General features: G+C 34.6%; 1 protein-coding gene across 4 annotated transcripts in view; it reads right to left on the bottom strand.

Moving 5' to 3' along the window:
* Nucleotides 1-15515, bottom strand: part of LOC110213587 (cysteine-rich secretory protein 3-like) — an 82693-nt gene that overhangs the window by 12334 nt on the left and 54844 nt on the right. For all 4 annotated transcript variants that reach the window (XM_020993960.2, XM_020993961.2, XM_020993959.2 and 1 more), the window contains 2 exons: nt 13180-13267; nt 6438-6580 (listed from right to left, as the gene is read on the bottom strand). In XM_020993960.2, the coding sequence (XP_020849619.1) occupies nt 6438-6580; nt 13180-13267 (231 nt within the window). The remainder of the gene's footprint in view (nt 1-6437; nt 6581-13179; nt 13268-15515) is intronic.

Below are 15515 nucleotides of genomic sequence, written 5' to 3'. Positions count from 1 at the left end.
TTTTCCTATGGGGAGAGGTAAATTGGAGTGGGGGGCAATGGTTTCCCTGGATATAAATAAATAACTACTTTTTACTTACCTGCATAGATTGCTGCATCTATGTCAAGGGACCCAAAAAAACCCCACCACAATCAACTGGAGATCATCCTTCTGGTGGTTCTCTTTATACATAGTAAAGGTAGTCCCCAGACAACAGACAACATTGTCATAGGGCCTGAATTGGAAATCTGCCACTTGGGTATGTCTTAGGCAAGCTTTTCCTTCCTACCATAGTCTTCAAGGACCTATGCTCATTTCTACTCCATGATGAGTCATCAAAAAAGAAATTTAGGGAGTATGGCAAACAATCATGCTAAGAACTTCTTCAACCTTGTAAAATGGAAAAAAAAACATGACTTGGTCTCCAGCCATAGAAAAGCTTGCAAATCAAGTAAGAGAGACAGAGGAAAAATTTGGAAGAGAAATGAGTGTTGCTAGATAATCATGAAAAACAAATCAACAGCTTGGTAAATATTGAAGAAAATAAGACCTTAAAAAGACAAGGCCAAATGGTAAAATGTCCAAAAAGCCAATGAGGAGAAGAATGCCTTAAAAACAGAATTGTCCAAATGGAAAAGGAGGCCCAAAAGCTCACTGAAGAAAATCATTCTTTAAAAATTAGAATGGAGCAAATGGAAGCCAATGACTTTATGAGAAATCAAGAAACAATAAAACAGAACCAAAGAATGAAAAAAAAATAGTAGACAAAGGGAAATATCTCATTGGAAAAACAACTGACCTGGAAAATAGATCCAGGAGAATTAATTTAAAAAATATTGGACTACCTGAAAGCCATGATCAAAATAGGAGTCTAGATATCCTCTTTCAAGAAGTTATCAAGGAAAACTGCTCTGATGCTCTAGAACCAGAGGATAAAATCATCACTGAAAGAATCTACCAATCGCCTCCTGAAAGAGATCCCAAAATGAAAACTCCCAAGAATCTTATAGCTAAATTCCAGGGTTCCCACGTCAAGGAGAAAATATTTCAAGCAGCCAGAAGGAAACAATCTAAGTATCATGGAACCACATCAGGATAACACAAGATTTAGCAGCTTCTACATTAAAAGGTCAGAGAGCTTGGAATATGATATCCCAGAGCTAGGATTATAACCCAAAATCATCTACTCAGAAGAACTGAGTATAATCCATGAGGGGAAAAATGAATATTCAATGAGATAGAGGAATTTCAAACATTCTTGAGAGAAAAGACCAGAGCTGAATAGAAAATTTGACTTTCAAATACAAGACTCAAGAGAAGCATAAAAAAGTAAACAGGAGAGAAAAATCATGAGGGACTTATTAAAGTTAAACTGTTTACATTCCTATATAGGAAGATGATATTTGTAATTCATAAGACCTTTCTCATTATTAGAGTAGTTAGAAGGAGTATGTAGATAGAGGACACAGGTAGAAGTTGAATATGAAATGATGATATCTAAAAAATAAAATTAAAGGGTGAGAGAGGAATATACTGGGAGAAATAGAAAGGGAGAGGTAGAATCAGGTAAATTATCTCACATAAAAGAGGCAATAAAAAGCTTTTACACTGGAGGTGAAGATGGAGGAGGTGAGAGTGAGTGAGTGAACCTTATTCTCATCAGAACTGGCTCAAAGAGGATATAACATACACAATCATTTGGGTATAGAAATCTATTTACCCTGCAGGAAAATGAAACAAAATCAAAATTTTTGGGAAAAAAAAGAAAATGTGAAATATCTCCCAGGAATAGAAAAATGACTCAGAAATATATTAAGGAAAGACAATTTAAGAGTTATTTGACTACCTGAAAGGCATGATTTTTTAAAATGCCTAAACATAATAATTTTAGAAATTATAAAGGGAGCTTCCCAGATGTCTTAGAACCAGAGTGCAAATTAGAAATTGGAAGAATCCATCAGTCATTTTCTCAAAGAAAACCACAAGATGAATATCCCTAGAAATAGTATAACCAAAATCCAGATCTCCCAGTTCCAGGATAACATATTTCAAGCAGCCAGAAAGAAAACATTCAAATGCTTTGAAGCCATAATCAGGATTGCACAAAATTTAATAGCTACCATGATAACAGAGTGGAGGGCATGGAATATGATATTCCAGAAAGCAAAGTACCTAAGATTACAACCAAAACTAATCTATCCTGAAAAACTGAAAATGATCTTCCCAGGGGGAAGGCATTTAATGAAATAGAGGATTTTCAAGCGTCCTTGATGAAAATACCAAAGCTGACATTCAAACATGACATTCGAGAGAAACATAAAAACGGTAAACATGAGAGAAAATCAAAAGGGACTTCACAGGATTAAACCATTTATATTCCTATATAGGAAGATAGTACATATGACCTCTAAGAATTTTATCATTATTATGGCAGAAAGAAAGGATCTACTTAGAGGGCACATGTGTGAGCAAATTATATTGGGCTGATATCAAAAGAAGAGGAGAGTGAGAAAGAGTGATGCCCTGGGAGAAGAAATAAAAAGGAAATTTATTTAACATGAAAGAGGGGCAAAAGAAGAGTTTATACAATAGAGGGAAAATGGGAAGGGGAGAAGGCAACACTTGAACTTCACTCTCATCTGAACTGGTCCAAATTGGGGTGGTGATAATTCAATTTACTTAACAAGGAAATAGGAGAAGGGGGAAGGGGATTATGAGAGGGAGAGTAGATTAAGGGAGGCAGTTGTTAGATGCAAAACAGATTTTTGAGGAGGGAAGATGGTAAAAAAAAATAAAAAGAGAAAGATAAATAGAAGACAATAGGATTCCATACATGGTTAGCAATCATAACTGTGAATGTGACTAGGATGAACTTACCCATAAAAAATAAAGTGGATAGCATAATGGATTAGAGAACAGAACCCAATGTGTTGTTTACAAGAGATACATTTGTATCTGTAAGACATATACAGAGTTAAAGTAAGGTGCTAAAGCAGAATCTATTACCCTTCAGCTAAAGTTAAAAAAAAAATCAAAAGGTAGGATTGCAAACCAAATAATCCTAAAGAATGAATCAAGAAACAAATCATAGAAACAATCAATAATTTCTTTTTTAAATTTCTTTTTTATTTAGTATTTTATTTTCCCCCAGTTACATGTAAAAACAATTTTTAAAACTTTGAGTTCTAAATTCTCTCCCTTCCTCCTTCCCCTCCCCCCCCATTGAGAAGCCAAGCAATTCAAATATAGGCTATACAGATGTAGTCTTGCTGTCCCTACCATGTCACCAAAGCTTTTTTTTGGGTCAGGTTCTGTTTTTGGTTTCCATTTTTACAGCCTATTTCTTAACTTTGGCCTTTGTTTGGATATTATTCTTATTTGGAATTGACTTTAGGACCAGAGTTGGGCTCTACTCACCTCTCAGGATGGGGGGATATTAGGCCTGAGCTCCTTTTATATCCTTTTGCTGCTTTCACAGCTCGCTAAGAACCTGTAAGCTTTCATTGCTTCTGATGTGGTATAATCTAGGGAGAAGTCTACTTACAGCCCTCCTGATCTGTACTCTAGTCTTTACCCAAGTAGGGCCTAGTTCACTCACAACCATGTCCATTTCTCTTCCTGCCCTGGAACTGCCAATTGTACAGCAGTTATGAGTAACAGAGCTGCCAGATTGCATTTGTTTCTGCTTTCATTGCTAGTACAAATTTTCCCTGAGATCTGACCAAGTGTTCAGTCACCTTACAGTAGTCTCTGGGTATCGGTCTGCTTCTTGCTGCTGTCACTGCCACCACAACCATGTTGTCATCACTATTAGTGCTGCTTTTGCCTCATACTACACTCCTAGGCAGTCCCTACCTCAATATCTGTATATTCCTCTTTCTGTTTTCCTAAGTTTCCCTTACCTGGAATAAAACTTACTGTGACTTTAAATTGGCTTTCCTGCACAGAATTTGGTTTGATGCATTTTTTTAGGTATTTTTGTTTATTTGAAAGGGTATTTTGGGAGAATTGGCAAAATGTTGATTTCACTCTACCATCTCAACTCCATCCTCTGTGTCTCTCCCCCCCCTTTTTTTTTGGCGAGGCAATTGGGCTTAAGTGACTTGCCCAGGGTCACACAGCTAGTTAGTGTCAGGTCTCTGGTCTGAGGCTAGATTTGAACTCAGGTCTTCCTGACTTTCAGGGCCAGTGCTCTATCCACTGTGCCACCTAGTTGCCCCTGTGTCTCACTTTTTTAAGGGCCATTAGGAAAATGAACATTTTTTCTTTTTGGTCCTGAAGTTGGTTAATTCTGATTCCATTAATTTTTATCTAAGAATTTCTTCACACCTTGTAAATGTAAATCTGTTTTTAGGTTCATTTAAGATTTCAACATTACATTTTCTTTGTTACCTTACCCTTTATGTAATTTAATCAACTGATCTGGACAAAACTAACTAGGATTCTTCTTCCCAATAATGCATGCTATAATCATGCAGGAGAATTATGGACGATTATAAATGATTTTGCCTCACAAAGGGTGGAAAAATAATGGAGAGGAGAGAGAACATGAAAAAAAAAACCTTAGTATGAGACCCAACTAGGCCACACTATTCTACCATCATCTGTAGATCAATTTAAAAGCATGTGAAATGAAACAGAAATCCCAAAGAACTATTCTCAATGTCACTGATACAGATACTTAAACTTTATTATCTTAGTATATATTGTGCTAAGTAAGTGGAAATAGCACTTAAAAAGTTGAAGGTCTGAAGTTTGTCCTTATACCTGTCCTAATTCTCAACTGGCCTCTTGTCATTCCAACCCTTCTTGCCTTCCTACTTCACTACCATTAGTCACCCTTCCCTCCCTTTGTAGATTGATCAATTCAGTTGTACACTCTTTTCTTTAAACTCTTGTCCCCCTGCCCTACTACAAAACCCCAATTCTCATTCCCTGTCCCATCCCCTTTCCTACAGCATTTCCCAAACAGCTTTTCTGTGTATACTTGAAATCTGTTAAATGTCACTGAAAAGTCACATAACTACACTGACTGAATCCATAAAAATAACAACGACAACAACAACAACAACAACAACATCACTGTTATTCAATTTCATCTGGTCCCTATTGCTTCTAGGTGCTTCTCTCAGCTTTCCATGACTGACTCTCACATTCCCCAGAGTAACTATTCTAAACCTTCTCTTCTGTATTCAAGCCTTCTACATCACCCCTTGGCTCTAGTCAGATCTTGACTCTTACATGAACAAAGCAGAGGCCATTCAATGCTAATCTCCACTACCTCCAATACACAGACCACAACTCAAACAGTTCGCAGATTTTCTCATTGTTTACTCCATCTCTTACAAAGAAAAAAAAGGATCTCCTCCTTTACAAAGTCAGGCATTTTTTTTTATCCCCTCTTCTCCCATATCTTCAGGTATTTTGCCACTTCAATCATTTCCTCAACTTGTACCTCTTTCAACTAGCTCGTTACCTTATTCACATAAAAATGTTCAGTGTTCCTTCCATCCTTAAGGAATCTTCCTTTGATAAATCCAATCCCCTGAAGCTATTATTCCAACTCTGCTTCCCCCCTCTTACAGCCAAACTTAAAAAAAGAAACCTACATTCACTGCTGTCACCTACTCATCTTCCACTCAATCTGGTATCCCTCAAAATCAAATCTCCAACAGAAATACTCAATCAAAATTGCTCTCTGCACAATTAATAGTGAATCTTCTTAAAAATGCTTAATTGTACTTTTCCCATGATCTTTATTTCCAAATACACCACTCCCTCTTCTTCTCAGCAACTGTCATATATATATGTATATATATATATATATATATATATATATATACATATATATATGTATGTGTGTGTTTGTATGTCATATATATAATCTATCTGTATATACATACATGTAATAGTTAACAAAACCTAAGAGTTCAACTGAAACTGGTACTATATACAATTTTTCCATATTAATAGTTTACTACCTCTCCAAAGAAGGGAGGCCCTATATCTTTTAATGAATGAAACAATTTCAGGTGTTAAAAATAAGGAATTAAATTGTATAATCTCAGAAAAAACAATTAGAGGGGGAAGATCATCAGATCTTATATTTTAAAATGAGGTTTACAAACCTTACATTAATAAGGCTTACAAAAATATATAAGGCTTATATTATTCTCACTATGAAGAATGACTGTGATAGTTTAAAAATTATGCAAAAAAGAAAAAAAATCAATAAATTTGATTAGGTTAAGAGACCTATACCTGGACATAATCTTAAAACTCATCTAGTTCAATCCCTTCATTTTTGTAAGTGAGGAAACCAAGGCCCAGAAAGATTAATGAAATAGAAAGTAAGTAGGTAGAGTCAAAATTCAAACTTTAGTCTTTAGGATTTGTTTTACTGTACCATTGTATCCTACTGAACATAATCTGTCTTCCAAATTATTTCTGCTCCTTACCTGAGTGTAATGTCCAACCGCTTGGTTAGAAGTTGATCCTTTTCCAAAAACAAAATATTCAACCTCATCATACCAAGCTTGGACAGCTTTTGACCATGGGACGGGAGCAGTTGACATGAAGAGATTTTCACCACATATGCTCCCTGAGAAGAAAATGAACCATTTATGATGGGAGAATAATATTTGTAACCACAGCTTAAATAGTCTCTCCCACAAATATAGATTCTTTTCCTATATCTTTGGAGCATTAAAATCTTGAGAGACTGAAATTTTAATTGTTATTCTGGAGAGATGATTTCTTTTTAAGTTGTAAGGTTGAAGAGAAGAATAGAAATAAATAGGATGAGGAGAACTGATATTTTGAGAAAAATGTTTCATTTTTATAATGATGAGAAAAATGAAAATTCTGGGAACAAGATTGTGATTGGTATCTTGAGAAAACTGAAAAGTGGGATTATGGTGGTTTTCTGAGCTGGTGTGTACTGGTTCCTCTGCCTATATTGAAGCTCTCAGGGGTCCTGGTGTTGGTACTTGCCTGCTCCACCAACCTGGGTCTCAGGATCTCCTCCTGGTATACTGAGGTGGGGCTTGCCTCTGGCCTACTGGGACACCTACTGTCCTGTACTGCTATCCCTCCCCCAGAAGGAGAGGGGCCTTTCCCTTAATCCCCCAAGCTTCCTGGGCTACACTGCTGTGCCCTGTCTTTTTGCTGGTTCAAGGTTTTTCCTGGGTTGATAACTTACTTCTTACTGTGCCTCTTGGCTCCAAAAAGTGGAATTGTGTTGTCTGAAAATGGAAATTTTAATGATGGATAGAAATGACTAGGGCTATGATTTTTCTCACAATGAATGCTTTGTAAATTTTTTAAAAATATACTGCTGAAAGTATAGTCAATATCATTGATGTTTATTCAAATCTAAGAGACTGGATGTTGGAGTGGCTTTGCTATACTCTCTCTCTGTGTATGTATATATATATATGTGTGTGTGTGTGTGTGTGTGTGTGTGTGTGTGTGCATATATATGTGTGTGTGTGTATATGTGTATATATGTATATGTATATATGTATATACAATATATATATGTATATTGCATGTACTGCATTTATATTATATGTTAATTTTTACAAGACAACTTCTCTTATTTCCCAAATAAAATCTCATCTTCTATAGGAAGTTTTCCCCAACCCTCTTACTTCCAGTGCCTTCCCTCTGTTAATTATTTTCCATTTATCCTGTATATAGCTGGCTTTGTATATACTTGTTTGCATATTTTCTCTCGCATCAGAGCGTAAGCTCATTGATGGCAGGACTGTCTTCTGCCTTTTTTTTTTGTATCCCCAGGACTTAGCACAGTGCCTGGCATATAGTAGGCATTTAATTAATGTTTATTGATTGATCAATATCTATATTATTTATTTTTAGATCTATTCCAGAATCTAAATGTTTAGATCTTTTAAAATCGAGGTCTATAGCTAAATATAGATGGATCTACATGTCCAAATATATACACATATATCTATCTATAACTATTATATACATATCCATATATATTATATATCTATAACTATTTATCTCTATCTCTATATCTATGAAGAAAGAGAATGTGAGAGATCAAGAGGGATAGACAGAGAAGATGAGTAAAAACTTTTGAGAAAAAAGTTTCTCTGCTTTATTAAGTAATTAATATTTATATTAATAATATAATTTGAGGTTGGCTTTCAGAGATAGTAGTTCAAGAGATGATACATTTTTAGTAATTAATGTGGGAATTTGATCATACTCCTTTGAATACCTTAGAACCTGAGATGAAAATGAGTAAGAAAAATGAGTGTTCAGTAAAAAAAAATAAATGTAGGATGATCATCTAACCTTGTTTACATATAATTATCATTGACCTTAACACTTGCTTCCCACATATCTTCAAATTCAAAGGGATCAAACACAGAAGCAAAAGAATATAGTAGCAAAGTATTCAAACAATCTAAGTCACCAAATATCAGGTTAAAGTCTCCTTATTAGACAAAACTGCTGGGATAACAGGAAAGCAGTCTGGAAGAAATTCAGTTTAGACCTTTGTATCATGTGATAAGCAAAAATAACCACAAACTGGACATATGACTTAATATGAAAAACAGTTTCAAAAAACACAGTAGAGGAGAAGTGAAGAAGGTAATTCTCACAATTGTTGATAAGGGAAGAATGGCTGACCAAACATTGGAAGAAAATGATCCCAGAAAATTAAAGGGATAATTTTTCTTTCATAAAATTGAACATATTTTCACAAAAAAGATGCTGTTATAATTAGAAGGACTATATAGTTCACTGTAAAAAAAATACACAGCAAATTTACAGCGAAAAAGAGAAATTTGCCACAAATTTTTTAGATAGAATTCTGATATATGAGATATATCAGGACCTAATACATATATAAAGCAACAAAAGCTTTTCTCCCAGAGGTAAACAGCCAAAAGACATGAATGGACAGTTTTCAAAGGAGATATAAACTATCAAAAACCATAGGGAAAATGTCTCAAATGATCAATAATAAGACCAATGCATTCAAAAAATGATATTCAGATTCCCACTCACCAGATTGTTGAAGATAACAACAAAAATCAAAAGGGAAAATTACAATTGTCAGAGGTGATGTGAGAAGAAACATATACTGTTGTACTCTTCTTGGTGTTGTGAGCTGGTCTAACTATTCTCGAAAACAATTTGTAACTATATCTAAAAAGCCTCTGAAACTGTCTATAACTTTGAATCCCATACTACCACTGTACCTCAAAGAAGTCAAAGAGATAAGGAAAGGACCTATATTTCCCATATTTATACCCACATTTTTTGGTAGCAAAAATTGTAAATCAGGCCTGTTAACTGAGGATTGATTGAGCAAAGTGTAATGCCTAATAAAGTTATTGATGTGTAAAAAATGTGACAAGGAAGAAAAAAATTTGAAGAGATTTGGTGATTTACTTAAGGCAACAAATAAAAAGTAGATATAGCAGTGATGTAAATTAGGTAGGTTCTCTGATTTCAAATTCAATGTTCTTTCCATTGCCTTGCATTGCCTCCCTTTTAATGTTCATGTACTATTTTTATATGATATTTGATTTATATTATATTTGATTATAAGGTCCCTTATAGCAATACCAGAATTTCTGCTAGCTCACCAAATACCTTGCCTATGGATCATACTCAAATTCTGTTAGATGGCTGTGTATGACACTGGAAATTCTGGAGCAGAAAAGTGGCTAAACCATATGTATGCGTGAGGAGGATTACTCTGGCAGCAAATGAAAGACATTGAAGAGATTTGAGGGAGAGTATAGAAGAAGACATTCCTTTTAGTAGACTAATGAGATAATTCACTAGGCAGCAATGAAATCCCATTACTGAGATAGTGTCTTTCAGAATTAAGAGTGAAAAAAATAAAGGAAAAAAATAATTAAGAGGGAAAGACAGATGAATTTGATGTGGTGGGAGTTCAAGGCAGTAAGACTTTGTAAATATTTAGAACTAAGATATGAATAATGAGAAAAGCTAACATAACCCTAAAGTTATGAATGTAAGGGATAAAGATGAATGGTAGAGTCTTAATTAGAAAAAAATAAGTCATCAGAATATTTACTGTGAATGAATGACAGTGTCAAAGAGATGGAAAAATGGGAGGTTGGGATCTGGGAATGGGACATGCAAGTTCCAGATGTTGGCAGTAGAATGAGGCAAGCTGAAGTCTAATGTGTAGTTATATTCATATTTATCTGAACTGAGGTGAAGGGTTTCTTGGGCTTGAGATGGTTAGAGCATTGAGAAATAACTTCAACTTCAAAACTCTGTGACTTTGTAGAGAAGAGTATTATTTCGACTAGCCTAGCTCATAATACTCTCCCAGTCCAGTGATTTATGAGACCATCCTTGAATTACTGTGGCCAAAAAGGAAAAAAAAATCCGCCTTTCAGTCACCCTGATTAAGACCTTCTCTGAGCATAGCTGGACATATAACAGAAAACTGTTCATTTGTATAACCTTCTTATATTTTACTGCTCTGGATGTACTCTATACTCTAGTTCCACTAGCCTATTTTTGTTCCTCTGACACTACTAGGCATTTCTTGACTCCCTGCCTTTATGTTGACTATCTCTGATGCCCAGAATGCTCTCCCTCCTCTTCTTCACCTTTTAGCTTTCCCAGCTTTAGTCGACTCAACTTAAATCTGCCCTTCTGCAGCAGGATTGCAGTTACTCTAGAGTAGGTTATTTTTTTAGTTGCATCTTCTGAATATTGAAATATTTGAGGATGATGGTCATGATGTGGGACAAATTGGAAACTGAGTCTGCTCCTAAATTCGCTCAGAAAGTTTGCTACTAATTAATTGATAGTCTTAGATGATTTTTTGCCTCCTCATTCATTCTGCTCTTCATTAACACAATATGCTAATGAGGCATTCAAGTTAAATATAAGTGCTGGAGTTTATACATTGGAACAAATCATGAAGAAAATTCTTGAGGGATAAGTAGGAAAAAGCAAAAGACACATACTTTATACATTAATCAGTTTAACAACTAATTAAAGTGACAAGAGTTATCACAAGACAGGAAGCTAAAATGAGTGTTATTGATATCAATGTAATTAAACTATCCTTATTATTCTATTATTTTTTTCTATTGTAATAAATGTTATTCAGTGTTAAGCCATTATATTTTTGGCACTTAAAATGTAATAATGAATAAGAGTGGTTTCACACATTGGACTTTTCTTCAATAGCAAGAGATCGATTCATTTATTTTTAAATTACTTTTGTAATTACTTGTATAATTTCTGAATAGATGTTGTTTCATGGATACTTGTTCTATCTTCACATATAGACTGTCAGTTCCTTAAGGCTAAGAGCCATGTCATTTACTTTGTATATTTCCCATAGTACCTAGCACAGTGTTGGGTACAACTATGACTAATGCCAAAGGAAATATCCATGAAGGCCATGAATTGATGTTCTCAGTGGTGAATTGGATTCAAGAAGTGGTATAAAAAATACTATTGATGACATATATGACTGGAAACAGAGGTGGGTTGGCCATATAGGTTGACCCTTTAGGAATGAGACAGAATAGATGAAAAGTCCAAATGCACTGGTAGCATTTAGCTGTGAAGAGAACCAAATGAAGTCCTGAAACACATTGAATGGGTCATCTATTGAGTATGTAGAGAAACACACAGAGGCAAAGCCAAGATGGCTAAGTTGAAAAAAAGCTGTGCAGTGAGGAACTCTCTCCAAACTCCTCCAGAGAGATCTAGAAAAAAAAAATCTTGAGGGAGAGCTGAAATAGATCAAATCAATGAAGAAATTTAAGAAACAACATCACAGTGAGTCATTTTTTTTGCAGTCCAGTTCAGTGTAGAGGGATAGAGAGGTCTGCAGACACTGGGGGAAGGGGTGGGTGCAGAGCTCACTATGCTTAGAGCATGACTGAAACAGAAAGGAAAGGAAAGAGACAAAAAGGACAAAGAAAGTTAGAGAAAAATGTCTCACATAATCAGGGTATGCAAGTAGACACATGTACAAATAAAGAAGAGGGATTGAGGAGAGTGGCTGACACTTGAACCTTACTTTCATCTGAACTGATGAAAGGAGGGAAATAAACACATAAATGTCAGTAAAAAATGCATTTTTCTCAATAGAAATATAGGAGGGAAAGAAAAGGGAGAAAAGGGAATTATGGGGAGGGTAGCTTAAGGTAGAGAATAGTCCTAAGGAAAACAAATCCTGAAGATACATGAAAATATTTATAGCTCTTTCTGAGGTGGTAAATTGAGAATGGCTGACCAAATTATGGCTTATAAATGTAATGCAATATTATTGTGGTATAAGATGAAGGGGATGTTTTCAAAGAAACCTTGGAAGACTTATATGATGCAAAGGGAAGTGAATAGAAGCAGGAGGACAATTTATACAAATACTATAATATAGTAAAGACAAACAAATGTGAAAGAAATAAAAATTCTAACCAATGTAACAATCAACAATTTCAGAGGAATAATGATGAAATATGCTACCAACTTATAGAAAGTTGAATGACTCAGAGCATAGGACAAGAATATATGTGTATATATGTATGTATGTGTATGTAAACAAACATATATATGCATATACATACATATATAGTCAATTTGTTTTGCCTGACTATAATTTTTTTAAACAAATGGTTGGTTTTATTTTGTTTTGTTTTCCTTTTCAAGGGGGGGTAGAAAAGGTAGATATTTACTGATTGCATATATATATATATAATATAATATGATATGATATGATATAATAATATGTCTCCATCCATATATGTTCATACACATAGGCACACACATATACATATGCATGCATATGTGTGTGTGTGTGTGTGTGTGTGTGTGTGTGTGTGTGTTTTAAACCTATAAGAGACCTTGGAGAAGTCCAAATCCACTTATTTTTAGAATTGAGGAAACTGAGAACAAAGAAGATAAGTAACTTGATTAAGGACACACAGAAGGTAACTGGTTAAACTAGGTTCAAAGCTACGTCCTCTGATGGAGGACCTAGCAAATCCAGAGTAACACAGTATATGAGGCTGGGTCAATATTATGATCTGCAGGGAAGAGGCTGCCACAGCAGTGAGGACACAGATGTTTCAAAGTGTCACAGCATAATACGTTCAGTCACCAAGTCACAAATTTCTCCTTTATTGAAAGTATGTTTTTTTTTTTACTTACCAATTGTTCTGCTAGCTACATCACTGTGTGTTAATGTACATTTATTTGCCCAGCTCTGGGCTGATTTTTGTGCTTCTTCGCTCCATTCCTTAAAGAAAAAGAAATATATATATACATATTATATCTATCTATATATCTATCTATATATCTATATCTATATCTATATCTATATCTATATCTATATCTATATCTATATCTATATCTATATCTATATCTATATCTATATCTATATCTATATCTATATCTATATCTATATCTATATCTATATCTATATATATCTCAACTGAAAATTTAAGTCCAAATTTTGATTCAATTCACTTAAAATATTTATAATTATCTGTTATAGTGAGAGAATTGTTTTAATTCAAGTATCATGTAAGGACACAAAAAATTAAGTTAGGTACTATATCTGCCTTCATGGATATTATTATAGTCTACTGGAGGGAAAAGATGTGAAAAAGGCATAGTAATAATAATACACTGGGTGTTCAATAATAATAATAATAATAATAATAATGACTTATTATAGTAATGGTCACCCTTCAAATATTCAACAATGATGATAATATATAATTTGTATGACATTTTACTATTTACAAGCAACTTTCTTCATAATAATCTCATGAGTCAAAAAGTATAATTTTATTTTTTCTTTAAAAATATTTCTGAGAGGTTAATAGAATTTTTAAATCTACACAGCTAGAAAATGTTAGAACCAAGATTCAAGCTCACTTCTCTTAAAAAAATACAAGTAGGTTATAATTAAATGAAAAGGCAATGCAGCACAACAAAGCTAGACTTGGAATCAGAAAGACTTGGACTCTTGCCTTGTCTCTGATATTTAGCTGTGTGACCATGGGGAATCATTCAAGTTCTTTGAGTTCCAGGCAATTTTAGAAGAGGGAAAGAAGAAAACAGGCATTTACTAAGCACCAACACTGGGCTAAAGGCTCAACACACATCTCATTTGAAACAACAAAACAGAGAAGTAGGTGTTATTATTATTCTCATTTTACACTTGAGGAAATTGAAGAAGACAGAGATTGTGACTCATAAGTGATTGGCATATAGTCACTTAGCTAATAAGTGTCTGAAGCCAAATTTGAACTCAGGTCTAATTGACTCTGGGTCCAGATCTCCAGCCACTGTGCCATCCAGTTGCATCTAACCTTTACTATTAAGTTACAGGGTCATTGCTACTGGCCTCAGTGAAGTTACCATCATTAATGAAATCATAAGCCCTTGACATTTTGGGATAAAGATGAATTCACTTTAAAGACCATGTTAATGACCCATCATCAGCCAGGCATACACTTTGAATTTGTTTTCCTCTCATGGAAACAGCTTGTACCAAATCGTCTCCATTTTCTTACTTAGTCATCACCAATGACCTGTGTTTGGAAGTTGTTAGTACTTGTGACCAAAGAGTAGTATTGTTTCTTGGCATGAGAAAATGCCCCCTACATGTTGTGAGACACCTTAAGGCAAGAGCACTGCCCTAGGCCTGAGAAGGCCTAGCTTCTAGTTTTATCTTGGTCTCTTGCTCATTGTCTTATATTAATTTGTAGGCTCTCTTAGATTTCTTTTGCTGGTCTTGAGGGAAATAAAGCAGTTAACTGAAGACAAGTGTAGCAGGGTTTAATGATTAACTATCTTCCCCACCCCTTATCCCATCTGTAGTCGATCTAGATTTTTGCTCTGCAGTGACATGAGATAACCATGGTATAGTAAGGAGACGCCTGAGTGTGCTTGGCACAACACCCTGTGTCACAACTTTATTTCAGTACATTTTTAATTTAATTTTTATTGAATTGAACACTAAATAGTAAGAATACTATTGAATTGAAAAAACTAAGTTTTGCAACCTAGTAGCTCTGTGATCTGTGGCAGATTATATAGCTTCTCCAAAACTTTTCTCTTCTTCCATACAGTCGGGAGGTGGGGGAAGGGTTAATAATTCCTGTTCAGTGTACCTCACAGTGTGATTGTTAAGAATCACTTAAAAGCCACATGGAAAACTAAAAAGCACCATGTAAATGACAACTTCTTCCACAACTCCATTTTTTTCCTAGAAACCTTCCCCCTTGGGATCCACAAAAAAATGTGAACTTTCATTATACATTTGTGATATGTTCTATTATAATTACTTGTGTTTGCGTTGGCCCCTCCTACAGCCTAAGCTCTATAAGAGAAAGGATTGTATCTTCTCTCAGTTTTGCATTGCTCCTAGCTCTTCTAGCACAGCAGATACTTAATATTTGTGTTGGAATGATATAAAAGGTATGCCATTATATAATTATGCATTATATTATAAAATCAAAAATATAATTATTGCA

Source organism: Phascolarctos cinereus, unplaced genomic scaffold (assembly GCF_003287225.1).
Source record: "Phascolarctos cinereus isolate Bilbo 61053 unplaced genomic scaffold, phaCin_HiC Scaffold_5;HRSCAF=322, whole genome shotgun sequence".
Lineage (NCBI taxonomy): Eukaryota > Metazoa > Chordata > Mammalia > Diprotodontia > Phascolarctidae > Phascolarctos > Phascolarctos cinereus.
The sequence above is the reverse complement of the archived record's forward strand: the minus strand, read 5'-3'. Positions and strand labels throughout refer to the sequence as shown.